This window comes from Physella acuta, unplaced genomic scaffold, assembly GCF_028476545.2.
Source record: "Physella acuta isolate Inbredline_101_S28 unplaced genomic scaffold, ASM2847654v3 ptg001768l, whole genome shotgun sequence".
In the NCBI taxonomy this organism is placed as follows: domain Eukaryota; kingdom Metazoa; phylum Mollusca; class Gastropoda; family Physidae; genus Physella; species Physella acuta.
The window spans coordinates 188040-207500 of NW_026733278.1; the positions used below are offsets into that span (position 1 = coordinate 188040).

At 33.2% G+C, this 19461-nt stretch overlaps 1 protein-coding gene across 1 annotated transcript; it reads left to right on the forward strand.

Annotated features, from left to right (window-relative positions):
- The first annotated feature begins 6724 nt into the window (after positions 1-6724).
- Positions 6725-8185, forward strand: LOC131930405 (toll-like receptor 4). The gene is made up of 2 exons (XM_059286870.1): positions 6725-6928; positions 7787-8185. The coding sequence occupies exons 1-2, from the start codon at positions 6725-6727 to the stop codon at positions 8183-8185; spliced, it is 603 nt and encodes a 200-aa protein (XP_059142853.1).
- Positions 8186-19461: the final 11276 nt, after the last annotated feature.

The window sequence follows — 19461 nt, forward strand, 5'->3', positions numbered from 1 at the left end:
ATATTAGATTTACTTTGAATTTAATTTTAACAATGTAATTACAATACATAACTTAAATTAGAACGAAATTATTATTTAAACGAATGCTATAATTTGTGGTTTTCTGTTTTTGTTGAAATAGTATAAACATATTTTTTTTTAAATTACTTTAAAAAATTGCCTCCCTTGTACATAGACCAAATGACGTAGTCTTTATTTACTTTTCACAAACAATTGTTTATATAAGAAAATACGGCAACTGGGCAAATCTAACGGCCCTACGTTGTTTTTCCAAAGGGAATAAAGATTTTTGTTACCCTCCAGTGTCGGTCGAAGACCTCACGAAATATTAGGGGATCGTTCGGTAATTTTTTTTATATATAGCTCATGTAAGGAGAATTTCACTCGCGGTCATTTTTTTTAAACTCTCGTCGAGGGCTTTGAGTCAAACCGACAGTTTTCCCATACGACCTAGCCATTTACAGAGGTGCATGCAAAAAATTAGCCAGATGTACAGAAGGTAAGCGTCCTAAAATCTGTGTTGATATTACCCTCTTTTGTTCCCATAAATTACAAAGATTATATAGGGAAATACGACTGGTCAGTTTTGACCACTTTACGAAGTTTTCCCATATATGGCGAGTTTTTTATGACACCCCTAAGCGTTCTTCTACAACCTTACGAAGAATCAAGGGGGGGGGGGGTTGTTTGGCATAAGTTTTTTTCGATGTATAGCTCATATAAGGCGCCGGTCAGTCGAGGTCAGTTTTGACACTCTCTTCGTGGACTTTGCGGCCAACCGGCATCGGCCCCCGTGTTTTATTGCCCCAAGGGAGCAGCCTGTCAAATTTTGAAGCGCCTGCGGTGCAGGGAGGCGACCACTTTGCTCTCTATATATAAATTTACACAGCATTTTAAAAACGCAAAACTTCGACTAAAATTAGATACTAACTGGCAGATTCGGTACAAAGTTGGAAGGTGGAGACAATGCAATTTGACAATAAATTTGACTTAATTGGATGCCTAATTAAATTTGTATGACTTAGATTAAATTGTCTCTAAATTAGTAGGTTATCTTTTCCAACTATCCCGCACTATTATACGCGTGTTATCATGTTTATTAGGTGCTCAATGGTTTTTATTCAAGCAACTCTATTGTAAATTAAAACAATTAAAGTACTGGAAATTTTGTTCAGAAAAAACATTTTAATAACACGCTTTTATGTAATAATGCACTGAAAAGTAGAAAATAAATTAGTTTCTTTAAATATTCAATAATACACTACTATTTAAAAAACTAATACGACTAAATTAATAAAGAAAAAAAAAGGGGGGGGGGGTGGATCGCATCCTAAATATTAGTAAAAGTATCCAATAGATATTATAGTGACCCGCGCTTTTCTTTATAGTTATTTAAATAGTAGTGTATTACTATATATTGAAATAAACTCAATTATTTTTAAATTTAAGTGCTTTATTACATAAAAGCTTGTTATTAAAACGTTTTCATGTTGTTGGTTTTTTTAAGAACCGTTAACACATTTTCCAACTGTGCATGAAATTATTTTTAAATGATTTTCATATTTCGTCGTAGACTTTAAAGTATTCTAGGTCTCTTGATGACAAATAAATTAATGACATACAGTGCCGGCGCAAGTTTATTCAGCGCCCTAGGCAAAACTTTTTAAAACGCCCCCCACCCCCCTGCAAATTTTTTTGAACCCCCATATTATATATATATATATATATATATATATATATATATATATATATATATATATATATATATATATATATATATATATATATATATATATATATATATACTAGCCGACCCGCGGCGTATCATACGCCGCTATTTAGTTGTTTTATTATGTACTTTTCAGTAATTCATAAATTGTTAATTCGACAGTACCAATGTCACCACTGAAAATATTTGCTTTAAAACACTATCAGAAGGACGATAACCCCATCCTTTTCCCCAACCCCTAACCCCCCCCCCCCTGAAAGCAAACTCCTCTTAGTTACCTCCCCTAAGTTTAAAATCGTTTCAGACTGTATTATCTGCCCCTAATAGCCGTCACTAAACCCGGCTCTACGATTGTAAACATTTAGCGTGAACCACAGCTCACCAGACCATGTAGCTTACAGCTTGGTGTTTTCTATCGTCTCCAAGAAGAGAATTACATATATATATATATATATATATATATATATATATATATATATATATATATATATATATATTGTCCGTGAGATCATTTGTCCTTGAGATCATTTGTCCTGAGATCATTTTTCAGTGAGATAATTTGTCTGGGATATTTTGTCTGAGAACAATTGTCATGAGATCATTTGTCATGGAACCATATATATATATATATATATATATATATATATATATATATATATATATATATATATATATATATATATATATATATATATATATATATATAATGTAGGCTAAATATATATACACATACGTATGTATAATATAGGCCTATACATAATATATATAAACATATATATAAATATATATATATATATATATATATATATATATATATATATATATATATATATATATATATATATATATATATATATATATATATATACATGTTCGTGTGTGTATGTATGTGTGTGTTTGTGTGGTTAACGAGATTTCTAATTCAAAGTGAGAGAAAATTAGACTTAGCCCTATTTGAAAATCCAAATTGCACAGGCGCCGATCCAAAGGAGACTCCAAAACGCGGTAGATAATAATATAAAATCTCATTACTAAATTGTATACAGTGGAAATAAAGAATGTTGACTGCTATTGGCATTACGGACTTATTTAGTTGTTTTCTACATCAATGTGTGACACCAAAATAAAAAGTCAAAGTGACTGGTAAAAAGCCCCCCCCCCCCCCCCCCCGACCTTTCATAATAAGGGAGGTTGGGGGCGTATTTTCGCCAACGCGAGGATATATAGGCCTAATTTAAAGATGGGGTGCAAAATTGATAGTTCGTCCTGGGCACCGATATAGATCGCCATGCCTTTGTTTATTATCCTGTCTAAAGCTTATATAATATAACCAGAATTATAAATTATTAGGTACCATTTTTGCGCCCCCCTATTGCTAGCGCCTTAGGCGACCGCCTAGTTCGCCTTATAGGTAGCGCAGGCCCTGATGACATGCACACTACTCAGAGCTTTTATGATACTCCATTCCTCTTTGAGTTTTCAGGTACTATAAAGCCACTCAACAATAGAAAATACCAACATCCATCAGGTTAACAGCTACAAATGCCTTGAGTTAAATATAGATAACCTCATGTGATCTGATAATATTTATTTTCTTAAAATGTCCTTAATAAAACCATTTTTTTCAAATAGCGAGAATTTTAAAAATGTGTTAACTATAGGAGCATGTTAGTTTTTTATGGCTTTTACTTAAATCTAAGTTGGATTATGCTTATATAGTGTAAAGTGACAGCTTCATAACAAAACATCGTCCTCTATTATTCTCACAAAAACGGACCATAAAACTGGTGACTGGCTTATCTAGTAGTCTGGTTTCTTTTATTACAACTAATATACTTCCAGTAAATAAAAAAAGAATATATACTAAAGCAACCTTTCTATGTAATATATTTCACGATACAGAGCCTTTTTACAAATATGATCAATTTTCTTTTATCACAAAACTACATCGTCGTCTAAGTTTACCCATCCCATATAGGCCTACAACCTTTTGCCAAAAACATAGCTTCGTCTACTCTGGTTCTTATTTGTGGAACAACTCCGTATAAAATAAAACTATATCTGAAAATATATTAACTAAACAAAAAAAAATTCACGACTTTCTACACTGACTCATTGCAACATTTCTAATTCATCTATTATATTCTCTTTCCATATTCTTAGACTCGTGACCTTGTTTTCTAGAACTGAGTTATTTAAATCGTGCGGCGTCAAAACGGCCAATGACAAAACGGCCCCGTCAAAACGACCCCGACAAATCGGCCCCGACATAAGAACCCCATCAAATTGACCCCGTCAAAAGGGCCAGCGACATATGGACCCCGTCATAAAGGCTCCCGATAAATAGGTTCCCGTCATTTTGGCTCCCGACATATAGGCTCCCGTCATTTAGTTTTTCCACAAAACTGCCCCCGTCATTACGACTCCCGACAAATAGGCTGGCGTTATTTTGGCTCACGACAAAAAGGCTCCTGTCAATTTGGCTCCAGACAAAAGGACCACTGACGATACCGTTTCTGTAGAGACTAAGTTTCCCCCAGCAAAGCGGTCTCATTGAATATGACACCTGCCAGTGGGACCCCTTCATCAATATTCTTTAGAGTTAGCTTATCCAACACTCTTAAGTAATACAACGTGTGCATCTCTTGTTCGGCAGGCCTTATTTTTATGTTAGTTTATCTATTATACAATATAGTATGTTTTAATTTAAGGGTCATCTATCTATGACTAACATAACTGAGTCGGTTATAGGCTGTTCCAACTCAGTGTGTGGGGAGAAGGGTCCACCCTGTACCTTCCTACCTCCATTATGCTTGTAGGTTATCAAAACAAAATGTCGTTATTCTGTAAACATCATGTATATCGTACATATTATTATTATTATTATTATTATTATTACTATTATTATTATTATTATTATTATTATTATTTTTATTTTTATTATTATTATTATTATTATTATTATTATTATTATTATTATTATTATTATTATTATTATTATTATTATTATTATTATTATTATTATTATTATTATTATTATTATTATTATTATTATTATTATTATTATTATTATTATTATTATTATTATTATTATTATTATTATTATTATTATTATTATTATTATTATTATTATTATCCCGTCGACGAAAACTATTCCTAAATCAACAAATGTTATAAAACTATATTAACTCAAATTCAATAATTTTCTTTCAGATTTCAAAAAACCCAGAAACACTGCGTATTCCCGGTGTCATCCCGATATGGCGTTCTCAGTATTAAAAAACTTGGAGGCAATTGCCCTAGTTGCAACAGATTGTGTATTAGGTCCAGGATTTGAGAAACTAAAACGTCTTCAGTTAATAGACTTAAGCAAGCAATGCTCCCTAACACACATACGCGATATTTACTTTCAAAACATAAAATCAGAACAGAATGTGACAATTAATTTGCAAGGGTGTCCTATTTCCAGTTATACAAACACGTCTTTTAAGATGGGGTCACATATAGCATTACTAAACCTAGATGAAACCAAATTATCTTTTCGCTATATTATACAATCAATTCAAGCGTTTAAAAATATAGAGGCGCTTTCACTAAATTACTTAAGGCAAAATAATGATATTTTTTTAGAAAAAGTGTTGAGATCGCTCATGGAAACTGAAATAAAAATGTTGTCAGTTTCTGGAAATAGAATCATGTTTAATTATAAATCTGATCATCTTTATTTTCCTAGTAAGTTAGAACAGTTAGTTGCAACTGACAATGAGATTGTTGTAGACTTATTTATTGATAGACTAAGAGATTCGCAAGAAAACTCACTAAAAACATTAATATTATCACGTAACCCCACCAGAAAAATTATTCAGTAAGTGAACATTTTTAAAACATCATTAAATAATTGTGTAATCCATCCATCCATCCATCCATCCATCCATCCATCCATCCATCCATCCATCCATCCATCCATCCATCCATCCATCCATCCATCCATCCATCCATCCATCCATCCATCCATCCATCCATCCATCCATCCATCCATCCATCCATCCATCCATCCATCCATCCATCCATCCATCCATCCATCCATCCATCCATCCATCCATCCATCCATCCATCCATCCATCCATCCATCCATCCATCCATCCATCCATCCATCCATCCATCCATCCATCCATCCATCCATCCATCCATCCATCCATCCATCCATCCATCCATCCATCCATCCATCCATCCATCCATGCATGCATGCATACATACATACATACATACATACATACATACATACATACATACATACATACTTACATGCAAATTTAACCTACATACATACATGCAAATTTAACCTTATGAATTTTTTTATAATTTTTATGATTTTTTTCTTGTGTGGATTTTTTCAGGTCATATCAACATAAATTGCAAGAAGTAAAAAATCCTTACTACAAGACAGTCAGCGGAATTTCAAACTTGCAAACTTTGGATTTGAAACAATGTGTATGGGGCACTAGTAACGGCCTATTTAACGGCATGCACAATCTGAAAGTTTTACTATTATCATCTTCTAAGGCGATTTGTAAGGATCTTTTAGGCCTTGGGAGGAGTTTGTCCGAACTTTCACTCCTTGAAGAACTTGAATTAGGAAATTGCTCATTTGAGAACATCCCAGTTGAATTTATTTTGCCCAAAAGTCTTAAAAAATGCAACTTAAATAGAAATAAGTTAAAACATTTTCGGCCATCTATTATTAGACAAAATAATTTAACCGATCTCGATTTATCATTCAATAGGTTTACTGGACTATCAGGTGAAATGTGTAAAGAAATTAAAAGGTTAAACTCTATAAATTCAGAATTTCGTCTTAACGTAGAAGATAATGACTTTTATTTTATTTGTACAAATATTGAAATTCTAAGTTTGCTGGCAAATAGCCCACAAATCTTCATTAACTGGAAAAGATTAACATTTTTATCAGAATCAAATCTCTTAAGCTACAATGAGATGGTAGAACGTCTTCCTAGACTGACACAATACTGTGCGATCAAAGAAAATTTCAGCTTTGTGTTGACGACATTTTTCACCCATCTCCTGTGTTTGCTTGTTCTGGCCGTGTTTTTCCATTACCGCTGGAAGCTGAGGTACCTCTACTTTATTGGTCAACGGCGGCTGCACATCGGTGGACGTTTGGTCAACTACAACCCACAGGTTGATGTCTTCGTTACATATGATGAGGTTCAATACAATTTTTTGTGTAATCATTTATATATATATGGCATGTGCTGATTACAAAACCGTCCAACACATTTAGCTAGAATATTATTTCCGCACCTCTCTCGCTCTCCAGGCTAGCACAACAGACCATATTGCTATCACCCCACCTCCACCAGTCTGGTGAGCTATTAATGACGGCTATTAGGGGCAGATAAATTAGTTTTTTACGATTTGAAACTAAGGGGAGGAAACAAGTTCTGCTTGGTCTTTTCATTGTCATCTGTAAACTGTCGTCACTGACGGCTGCATTCACGGAGGGGGGGGGGGGGGGAGGGAGGGTGATGATAATCGTCCTTCACGAGCTAATGATAGTGTTTTAAAGCAACACTATTTCAGTTGCAACATTGGTAGTGTCGAATTCACACATTTTGAATTACTGAAAAGTAGAAAATAAAACAATAAATATTTTTTAAAAAAAGTTTCTCTCTCTCTCTCTCTCTCTCTCTCTCTCTCTATATATATATATATATATATATATATATATATATATATATATATATATATATATATATATATATATATATATATATATATATATATATGGGACACCACGCATGCAAGGCGCCTCTCTAATCCTCCTCCCTCTTTCTCCTTTTATGCGCAACTGTGTGTACCCACCCACTTTTTTGGGCAACTGTGTCTTTCAGTGTTCACCCGTCATTAAATAGCGGCGTATGTTACGCCTCTGGTCGGCTCGAATAAAATATTGTGCTACATTTTATGGCGTTGATACATTTCTATTAATTTAATTTTTGTTGAACAGTTTTTATACTATATTTATATTGTCAACAGGGAGAACTGAGAATCCGTCAGATCCTTAAAAATATTATCCTGCCATTCCTGAGGGAGAAGAACATCTCTTACATTTTAGGAGAAGTGGACTTTCCAGGTGGGGACATGGTGTCACACATCAGTGGAGCTATAACTGGCACAAGAAAAACGCTGGTCTTGTTGTCTGGAGATCTTTTCTTGGATCACTACCGAGAGTATGAGATGAACCTGGCCATCATGCGAGAGTTGAATGTACGAGGTCAGGTTATCGTTCCTGTCTTTGTTGAGAGGGTCGACTTGAATACATACCCACCTGAAGTAGAAACTTATTTAATGAATCAGCTGTACAGGTGTCTGGTCTACAGAAATAACCAAAATTTCTGGACACTTCTGCTACATGCCATAAAAAACGACAAGTAGTTTGACATTTAGAACCTACTCTGGTGGCTGCATAAGTAAAACTCGGGTTAGTGCCCAGAATATATATTTTAATGAATAATATAAGCAAAATATTTTGAAAATTATGTATTTCATCGTTTTGTATACAGTAACTTATGACAGATTTTATAGTTATTGATTTGCTGAGGTTATTGTTTGTATAATATCTCACAAATGGAAAATAGATTATGTGTGTAAGGATGCTAAATCATTTCTAATTCACTTCCGCCAATTTATTTGATCAATATGGGACTCAAGAACATTGCTTTTTATAGTTTAATTTATTTTTAATTATAAGACGCTAACCACGAACGTTTCTTTTCCTGCTATTTTTATAAAGAATAGGATGGATTTTGGGTTAGGGTTTTTATCTTGCTTATATCTTTCTGTTGATACTCTGCTATTTTCTTTTCTGAAATTTTATTCAAGCCATTTTCTTTTAATATTCCTTTTGCTATATTGTAGTTTTTTTCCCAACAATTTGAGCTCTACTTGTTTTTACTTTCTCGTAGGCCTATAGGAAGTATAGAGGAAGTAATATGTGTGTATGTATGTGCAAGTGTGTAAGTGTGTAAGTGTGTCTGTATATCTGTGAACACGATAACTTGAGTATCGTTACAGATAGGTTGATGAAATTTCATAAATAAGTATTATATCAAAGTTTTAGCTCTGTTTCAACTTTTCAGTGATTTCAGATAACCGGAAGTGGAACTAGTTCTACTTTTGGGTTTTTAAAAAGCCTCTAACTTGCGTACTGTTTCAGATAGGTAAAACAAATTTCACCCTTAAGTAAAACATCTAATTTTCTGCCTTCTATAAAATGTTGAGTAATTTCTGTTGACCGGAAATAGTAATTTACGTTATTTCCGTTTTCTCAAAAAAAGCGCATGTGATATTATAAAAAGTACTAATAATATTCCGCACTATTATACACATATTGTTTGCCATCACTTTGTGCGCAATTTTTTTTCTACAAGATTCTATTCTATTTTTAGCGCAATTTCCATTCTGGAGAATTGCGTTTATTAACCCGTCATTTCTGGATGTATGAATGTATGAATGTATGAATGTATGAATGGATGGATGGATGGATGGATGTGTGTCCGCAGCTTTAAGTCGTATCTCCTCCTCAACGAAGCAATATCGATGACTAGTTCCAAAAGCAATTATGTTAAGCAAGTTACGAGGATGAACATAGGCTATAAAAATTCCGGGTTTCTTTCATGGATTTCCTGGAAAAGCCAAAAAACCTCGAAAAAAAGCAATTTTTGGCCCATATCTCGGCAACCAGACCACTTAGCGACTTGAAACATGTACCAATCGATTTCTGCCATAATTTAGAACAATATTGCCGAAGAAAGTTTTCAAAAATATCCTTTCGTTTGGTCACAAATTTTTTTTGAATTAATTCAAATTTGGACCGAATTAGTAGGCATTTTTTCCAACCACACCACACGCGTCATCACGTTCAATAGCTGCACCATCACGTTCTATGGCTTCGTCATCACGTTCAGTAGCTAGGCGCGCAATGGTTTTTAGTCATGTAACTCTATTGTAAATAAAACATGTAAAATACTGAATTTTTTTTTAATAAAAAACGTTTTAATAACTAACCAATAGTTTTACTAACCCTGCTCTTGATTTACGCTACGACAGAGCTATTTTTAGATAACATAAGGAAATTGCGCTAAAATTGTCACTAGACTTTTTAATTAACTTGTTTTTATATACTTATATATGTTTATTCGAGAAGTTTAGGTTAGATCTTTCCATCTTTATTTAAAATTATACTGTGTTTAATTATTTTCTGTCAAATTATACCAATGTCTATTTACTTATTGCCTTTATTTTTTTTATTGAGATACTTTATTTTTAGTGCCGTTCAATGGTTAAAGTTTTCACAAAAACTGCTTTACTAAATTTTCCCATACCTTTATTTATTCCTCGGTATAAAAGCTAATTTAAACATTTGTATCGCTTTATAGTTGAGCTAGGGCAATAGAGATAAATAAATTGAAGTGCTTAAATGAAAAATAATTATTACGTCAAAACAGTACTCTTGAATATAATTGTAACTACTCACCAAATGCCCATACATTGTTAGATGGAAAAAGGAAATCTTGAAACGAGGATGCCTGAACATAAAGATATAAGCAGAAACACATTCAGGAAGTATGGCACGACTTCTGATATCATCTACAAATGGACTTTCAAGATTTCTATCATGCGTCCATCCTATCATTTCATCTACATTCTCATTAAGAATATTTACTACGTGATGTTTTACACCCTCTCTGTGAGCGTTATGTTTATAAAGATGTTTTTTTTTTAATTAGTCAAACTTGAAAATACAAGGTGTGGCCATGATTGTAATCGAAAGAGAAAGAAAACGAAGTATTCAGATCATTTTCAAATACAGAATCGGACCTATATAAATAAATAAATGTACACACAAACACACACACACACACACATATATATATATATATATATATATATATATATATATATATATATATATATATATATATATATATAGGCTTTCAGAAGACGGGTTTATATTAACACATTACCTTCATTAGGTCTACATTGTCATGATCTACCTATAGGCAACGTCACCCTCCGTGTCCACAGCAGGCACGAACTACCCATAATCCCGTGTCACATGACATGAGACACAGGTAAAAATTGCTCACCAAAGATCATGCCAAAAACAATATCAACAATTGCGGTCCCACAGGGGCCACACCCAATAACTTACACCTTATTATTTATCCCCCTGGCTGGTAACATAAGTATTATAGAAAAATCGTAGATCCGTATCAATTTTCAAAAGCCAACAACTTGAGTACTATTTCAGATAGATAAATGAAATTTCACATATAAGTAAAAGATATATTTCTCTGCTTTCTACCAATTTTTGAGTAATTTCCGTTGATCGGAAGTAGTAATTTTCGCTATTTTCGATTTTTCAAAAAATGCATGTAAATTTATAAAGTTCTAATAATATTCCCCACTATTATGCACATTTTATTTGGCATTCACTTGATGTGCGATTCTTTTTTCTACAAGATTGTATTATATTTTTGTTTCATATAAGAATGTTCGAGAAAGTTTAGGGGAGATCACTCCCGGTTTATTTAGTATGGCTTTATGTTCTCAATACTGTAGTGTAAATATTTATAGTTTAAAGTAATAATTCCTATTATGGAAACTCTTAAACACTGACAAATAAATAAAAATTCCCAAGTTATATAGAACATGTACAGCATTAGGGGTTCGCATTGTCGAGTCGGTAAAGCTCATGGTTGTTAAACCGAAAAGTCACGAGTTCGAACCCTCGGGCAGATGAGGCTCGTTAGCTGAGGACAGCCACTCTTCTAGGAGAGACAATTCCAAAATCATACAACTGCTGCCTTGTAGTTTGGTCTTGGTTTGACAAAGGCTATGGAAGCAAATTCAAAAAGAAAAGCAGGCTGAAATCGGAGTCAACGGCCTCAATCGCGCATAACCAGTTGACACGTATTCTTAATTGTGTTGGAGGCGTGGTTGAGTCGGCAAAACTCATGGTTGTTAACTTCGAGAAAGTCTCTAGTTTGAACACTCTGCCAAATAAGGCTCGATCATTTTCAACACCAAAAATTAAGAACGAAGAAGAAGAATGTACAGCATTTAATTTTAATTGCTTGCATGTTCCGCATGTGTTTGTTTAAGACATAACGTAATTAAGCAAAGCTCTATAACGCTCTATTTTTCGACCACGCCGTCCCATTTGTTACAATTAAAAGTAAAATAATGAAAATAAAACTTGCAGACATACTTTTTTCAGCTTATTTATTGTGAAGCTATTATTAGATAAAGTATGTAATTCATTAATGTATCGCACAAGATAGGGTCTGATAGATTTAAAAAAAAAAGCATTCTAAATAAAAAGTAGAAAATAAATTATAAACTACTATTTAAATAACTATAAAGAAAAGCGTGGGTAACTTAAGTACTTTTTGGATACCTTTACTAATATTTGAGAAGAGACCCACGCTTTTCTTTATAGTTATTTAAATAGTAGTGTATACTTTATTTTCTACTTTTTAGTGCATTATTACATAAAAGCTTGTTAATAAAACGTTTTTTTATGAAATTTTTTTTCAGTACTTTACAATAAATTTAAATGACTAAAAACCATTGTCAAGTTTATAGCTAAAGTTTCAGTAAAGTATTATGGGATGGCGTAGTCTAGTGGTAAAGAACTAGACTGCTGACCCGACTAAAAACCATTGCGTGCCTATTGAACGTGATGACGCGCTTTTGTCGTAGAGCCCCCACTCGCCTCACGCCCAAGAAGGCCGTGATGACGCGTGTGGATAGAACTGCCTACTAATTCGATCCAAATTTTAATTAATTCACAAAAATTGATTAGGTGACCAATTAAGTCAAATTGAATGTCACGATGCATTGTATTCATGTCTAGACCCACGCACCAACTACGAACCGTATCTGTCAGTTAGAAGTGCCTGCAATCTAACAAGGGCGTTTTGATCTAGACAGACTACGACAGGCAGAGGAAGTGAGTTAAATAAAAGCTTGTAAAAAGGAATTAATGAGTGTCTTAAAATGTCTCAACGTAGGAGTTTTTTTAATCCAAGGGAACAAACTCATAAAAGCTGACATTTTAATTTTATTTTTCGTATTTTTTTTTCCTAACCTCCGCTTACGTTATTCGGTTGTAAGTTAGGGTTAAATAAGACTTAGGTTAAGATTAAAATTGGTGTTGTTGCTAAAGTTCAGCGACGGCGGCTACACCAGCAAACAAAAAGTACACTTATATGGATAATGCAGTAGTATCTAGGCTTTGTTTTATTTCCTCAATACATATTAACTTAACGTTCACATTTTGAATAATTTTATAGACAGCTTTTCTTTTTTAAGCCAACACATTTTGACTGTAGTTGGATGAAACTTCGTTTTATTTTATTTTTAAATTCTAGAACATTAAGTTATAAAATCTAACGTTGCACAATTATTCTATTATTATTAATTAAATAATTAAGGTCGATGGAGCATTTAAAATATTCTAAACTTCCTGTTTAGTAACATGACCAAATTTAGCATGTTCAAGTTTGCCTAATTAACAAAAACTAATCTTTTTGAACCCACCGCTGGCAGAGAGGATGTAAAAATCCAGATTTGTGAAATTGAAAACATCACGATGGAAATCTTTTTACTTAACATGGAGATCACGTTATTGATTTTACACATGGTAGACAACTCATAGATTCTAGTTTCAGAAGATGTGTCATACTTGCTGAACGTATTTTTGTTCTTATCTTTTATGCTCAGACTGAGTGGTTTCAAGATTAACATTTTTATCTAACAATATATTGACTTCTGTTAAGTAGGGCCTACTTACAAATTGCTTTCAATAGCCAAATTTCGAAGGAATAATTTTGTAGATTCAGACACTTCAAACAATTTTTATCTCTTTCCTCCAGACACCACTGTATAGCGTCCCTGTTGTTTACATTAGCATTTACATTAAAGTAACCTTGAAAAGTATCAATATTTATTATTCGTTTATTTTATATAATTGTTTAATGAACTTTATTCTTTTGTAATCAATGGGTTGGTAGGAAGTAAAGAATCGGCGGTAATTCTACCAGACGGGAGATATTCAACAGATTCATGGCCTGCTCTTTTTGGGTATATTCATAAATAGGCGAAACGTAAAATAACCGTTTTATCCAATACATGGTAGAAAAGGGAGGGTAGTGGCATACTGAGCAAAATTAAAATCTTAAATCTTAAATCATTAAAGCTGAGAAATTAAGTCATCTAAATAAAAAATATAACCAATAAGTGCAAAAAGACATTCATATAACTTTACAGAAAATAATGTAATACAAAATAATTGTAAAATAAACAACACACAAAAGCAAAATATTAGAAAAAAAATGTTTGAATAAAGAAAAAAAAGTAGACGGAGAATAATGTTAGAATAAAAGGCAAAACCTATTAGTATATATAAAAGTGAAAAAAAATACCTGGGTCATGATCTTATTATTGGAAGCGAATTTAAAAATAAAAAGCAATGTTCTTGACCATTTTGGTTTACTGATTTGTTTAATCTGAATAAAACGTACCACTGGTCACGTTGTATTCGGTAGGCATGGTTCAACTTACTCATAATCTATATTAACTTGCCGTCGGTACACATTACACGTGAATTATAGGCCTATATATTTTTGATGTTATACGTATTTCGAAAAAAATAATTTATAAAATAGTAATTGGTCAAAATACAACACTACACGTTGAGATTTTAGTGACAAAGCAAATAAATAGCTAAATAGCTTAAAAACAGTACATTTAAAATAACAAAGGCTACCAACACTTATTAGAAAAACCAAATTATGTACATTATTAGTCAACACAACACCATATTAAATCCTCACACTGATCAAGACAACTAAATGATTGCGTTAAAAATCCAGCTGTTCAATCGTATTTATGTTGGTTTTTTAAAGTAATTTGTATTACTTTTGGTCTTATTATTGTATACATTTCATAGCGTACGTCTTGATAAGTAGGTTTATAGATCTTAATCAAATTTGAATAAGATAGTTTCTTTCTTCATATTCTAAAAATGGAAGATGACGCCATTAGTTTTATGTTCTTTCCGTAGTTTTAAACATGTGGCATTTGACGTCGATGTTTATTGCGTTCTTTTCAAAACAATAAACGCTTTTCCGGTTGCATAATTAAAATTGTGTTTCTATGAGAATATTTGTATATTACGTTTAAAAATTAAAAATCTATTTTTTTACTTATAAAATTATCTGATTTTTATACATGAATTTAAAATTAAGTAGCGGGAATATGAAATATAATGAAAAAGAAAGGAAGAAAAAATTATTTTAAAGAGTGGTTTATAAAATTAGATAGATGTAAGCTGGGTGGATTCAGGGCCGGCATTATATGAACTATAGAAAGGGTAATTAAATAAGACTGTTAATGTATTTAATATAAATCTTTCAATTTCAGATAGTTGTCTAATTTTAATGATGATTTAGTGTATGACGTGGCGTTCTAAATAACGTGGAATTTTCATTTTTAATAGGGCTTGTTAGTCTCGTTTTCTTTCACTTTGAATTAGAAATCTCGTAAGTTATTTTAAGAGATTTAAACTTCATATTTCCTTTAATAGTTTTGATTAGGAACACGTCCCGTGGAGAAATGATTCGGTTTACGTTTATTTCGTGCATTGAGAAAATCTAAACATTAAAAACTGCATTGAACGTTTAATTATAATTATATTAAATTTAATGGTTATCAGCATTACAGTTATCAATGCAAGAGATTGTTTTATTATACTTATTGCGTAACATTTTAAATGGAAATAAAAAAGTTTTAAAAAACCCACGTTTTCTGATTGAACTAAAAAGTAGAAAATAAATGCTATAGGCCCTACATCACAATAATGCAAGCGATCACTCTACTATAAGCGATGAAAAACGTGGGGCGCCGAAGTAAAAGTTATATTACTATTGATTAGATAATACTATTGACTTTTATTAGGGAGCTTGTAGAGAGTCAACAGTATTAGAAACTGTAAGAAAATCACGGCGCCCCACGTTTTTGCTCGCTTATAGTAGAGTGATCGCTTGCATTATTGTGATGTAGGGCCTATAGCATTTATTTTCTACTTTTTAGTTCAATCAGAAAACGTGGGTTTTTTAAAACTTTTTTAATGATTATTATTTTCTACTTTTTAGTCTTTGTCTGTTTGTTTGCATTAAAATCTTGCTATCGATTTTATCTTTTCACTTTTTTTGGGTAAACGAAGACAACTCGTAAAAAGACAACTCGTAAAAAGACAACTCGTAAAAAGACAACTCGTAAAAAGACAACTCGTAAAAAGACAACTCGTAAAAAACACGTTGTTTGAATACGTTACTGACTAGAACACATAGATTTGAACCCGCGTCGAGTGGGATAGCAATCGTGTGCCCAACCACTCGACCATATCGTCTCCCCCAAACTGGCCTACCTCCTGTAAGTTTAAACTCGGTTCAAGCTAAATTCTCTGCCCCTAAGCCTGTGGCGACATGTGATCGTTCGCTTCACTGCGCGCGAGGTACGCGTCGCTGGTTTTTTTTCTAATGGCTAGCAGAGGAGAATTATATATATAGATTATATAGCGGTCTAAAATGCTCAATAAAATGTTTCCATTGATCAATTTAGTAATAATAACAATTGAATATTCAATGGTCATCCAAAAGAAAGCTTCCCTGAAAATTTCAGCGCGCTAGCTAACTGGGAAGTGCCAGAAATTTCGATCGCAAGATTTGATTGGAAAGACAAACAAACACACAAACAGAGAAAGCAAGTTAAAGAAAACGTGGGAAAAATGAATGCGATTCAAAAATATATTATTAATCTAATGGGTTAATATTTTCTACAAAAAATACAATGGTTTTTAAAGTGGCTAGAGAAGAGAAGTTTCAACACATTAGTAATATAAATGTAGTAAAAATCCTAGAGCAAGTGGGCAATTGCTCGAGGGCCACATTGTGGTAACGGATTTTAGCGGAGGGCCGCACCATTTAAAATGATTGTATTATGTAGTAAAAATTACATTTTATTTCAGAAAAATTGTAAATGGTATCATAAAAATCAATAAATAAAACTTGTCTGTATACACACAAAGAAATGTTTGTGTGTCCATTCTTCTTTAAACACACGGGATTCATCTAAATTGTTACTGCTTTTTCGGATTGTAATGGCTTCGCTTGATTTCGATTTTTTTTTAATTTTACTGTTGCATAGACAAAACCGGAAATAAAACTGACAAACCAGGAAAGTGCGTATTTTCACTGTCTGCGCATTGACAAAGCCGCTCTAATGGAAAAAATTTAAGAGAAACTTTCGGTCGTGGACATCTCAGTTTAAGCAAATCTCAGTTCAAAGCGGGGTTTTCTGAATGTCTGGCGGGCTGCATGTAGCCCGCGGGCCGCATTTTGCCCACCCCTGTCTTAGAGAATACATTTTGCACATACGTGTGTGAATCATCTTTACAGAGTATGGTAGAAATGCTCAGTGTCCTCTTGTAAATGATTAATCAGAAGTCGTGTCGTACTTGCTGAATGTTTTCAAGATTTCCCTCTTCTGTCGAACAATACATTGACATCTATAATTTAGTTCCTAATTGAATTCAAGAACTATGTTTTTACTCAATATGTTTTTTGATTAAGACACTTCAATTTTCTTTTATCTCTCTCGTCGGGACACCGCTGTAAATTAGCCATTAAATACACACAAAAAGTAAAATTCATCAATATTTCATTAATATTAATAGTATGAATCACTTTATTCTATCTTAACAAACAGGAAGTAAGGAATCCGTGGTAGCTCTAAATGATGGGGTTAATGGCCAGTGGCGTAGCTAGGATTTTCGGGCCCCTATGCAAACACAATCAGTGGGCCCTTCGTGAGCCGTTAGGCTGCAACGGAGTTTGACATTCAAGGGCAGCGAAGATGTCGACTTCTACTTAAGATTTTTAATAATATAAATATTCTGTTCATTTTGTATTGTATACGTCCTGATTGTTTATTTATTCTATATTATCATAGCTTTATAAAAATGTTTCAGGCTGTTTTTTAAGTAATCAGACACAGTACCGTCATACGGGTGGAGGGGGGCGGAGGTGCAGTCCGCATCAGATAACATCGTTTAGCTTCACACTAAAACAAAACTTAGTACAATTTACTGTAAAAACAAAGTTGTATTCAGCTAAAATAATAAAACATGGAGGGAAACTTTTAGTAAACGTGTAGGGTAACACCCGACCATATGATGCCAATAGCCTCTGTTGCAGTTCGATCGTTGAATAAGTAGTGCCCCTGACTCTGCACGACGCGGAAATCAATGAATCCCTTGCACTAAGGTAGCCGCTGGGGCTCCAATCGTTAATACTACTGATGCGCCGGAGGACACCCTTTTTCGATATAGTAATCACCTTTAGTATCCCTCCGTATCCCAAGTGTATCACGCTCATCAACAGAGTTTCTTCCAGGCATCTCTTCGGAAAAAAATTTACCGCCCCCCCCCCCCCCACCCCCGAACAAAATGAAATTTATATAATTTATATAGAAAATATATACTTTTAACAGTGTCCACCCCCCCCCCCCCAAAGAAAGTCTACCGCCCCCCCCCCGAAAATTTCAAGTGCCCCCCCCCCACCCCGGAGAAAAAAGTCTGGAAGAAACACTGCTCATTAAAACGAATATAGGTGCAGTAGAGCTCATGGGGAAACCCGGGCTCACCGGGTAACACGACCGCCGGGGCTCTGGGTGAAGCTGGGGGGCTTTTTGGAACTTTTAATTATTTCTACAGTAGAAAACAAATCTGGTTTTCCATATTTAAGAAAAAAAAACAGTTAATATAAAACAAATATTAAAATTCCAATCTAAAAGCTTTAATTTTAGTTTTAAAAAGGGCCCATTATTTTCCATGGGCCCCGGTGCCTTATAGATAAGCTTTACAGATATAGACGCAAATGGTAATGGCCGCTCCTTATGGATATATTCACGAATAGTTGGAACGTCAAATAACCGTTTAGTTCATTAAAAAGCAGAAATAACCGTTTAGGCCTATCTAAATACATATATATTACCAATGAGTAAAACACCATTCTTATCATGTGATAGTTTATTTTGTAACACAGTATGATTTTTAAAATCAAATAAAGCATAAACAGCAAAAACAAAGCTAACCGAAAAAAGCAATATTAAAGGAAAATCTTTGGAAAAAAATCCTGAAAGAAAAATAAACCGGGAGTGATCTCCCCTAAACTTTCTCGAATATTCTAATATAACACTACGGGGGATGGCAACTCGGGACATAGACACTATTTTTAATCCATTTTTAATTACTTAAACTTTTTATAATAGAATAGAATCTCGAAAAAAAAATTGCACACCAAGTGAACGCCAAATAAAATGTGCATTATACTGCGGGATATTATTAGTTCTTTACAAATTCACATGCGTTTTTTTTTTTTTTTTTTTTTTTTGAAAAATCGGAAATAACGTAAATTACTGCTTCAGGTAGACGGAAATTACTCAAATTTTGAAAGAAGGCAGAAATTTAGACATTGTACTTACATGTAAAATTTCATTTATCTATCTGAAATGGTACTCAAGTTATAGGCTTTTGAAAAATTCAAAGTAGAAAAAGTTCAACTTCCTGTTATTGGAAATTG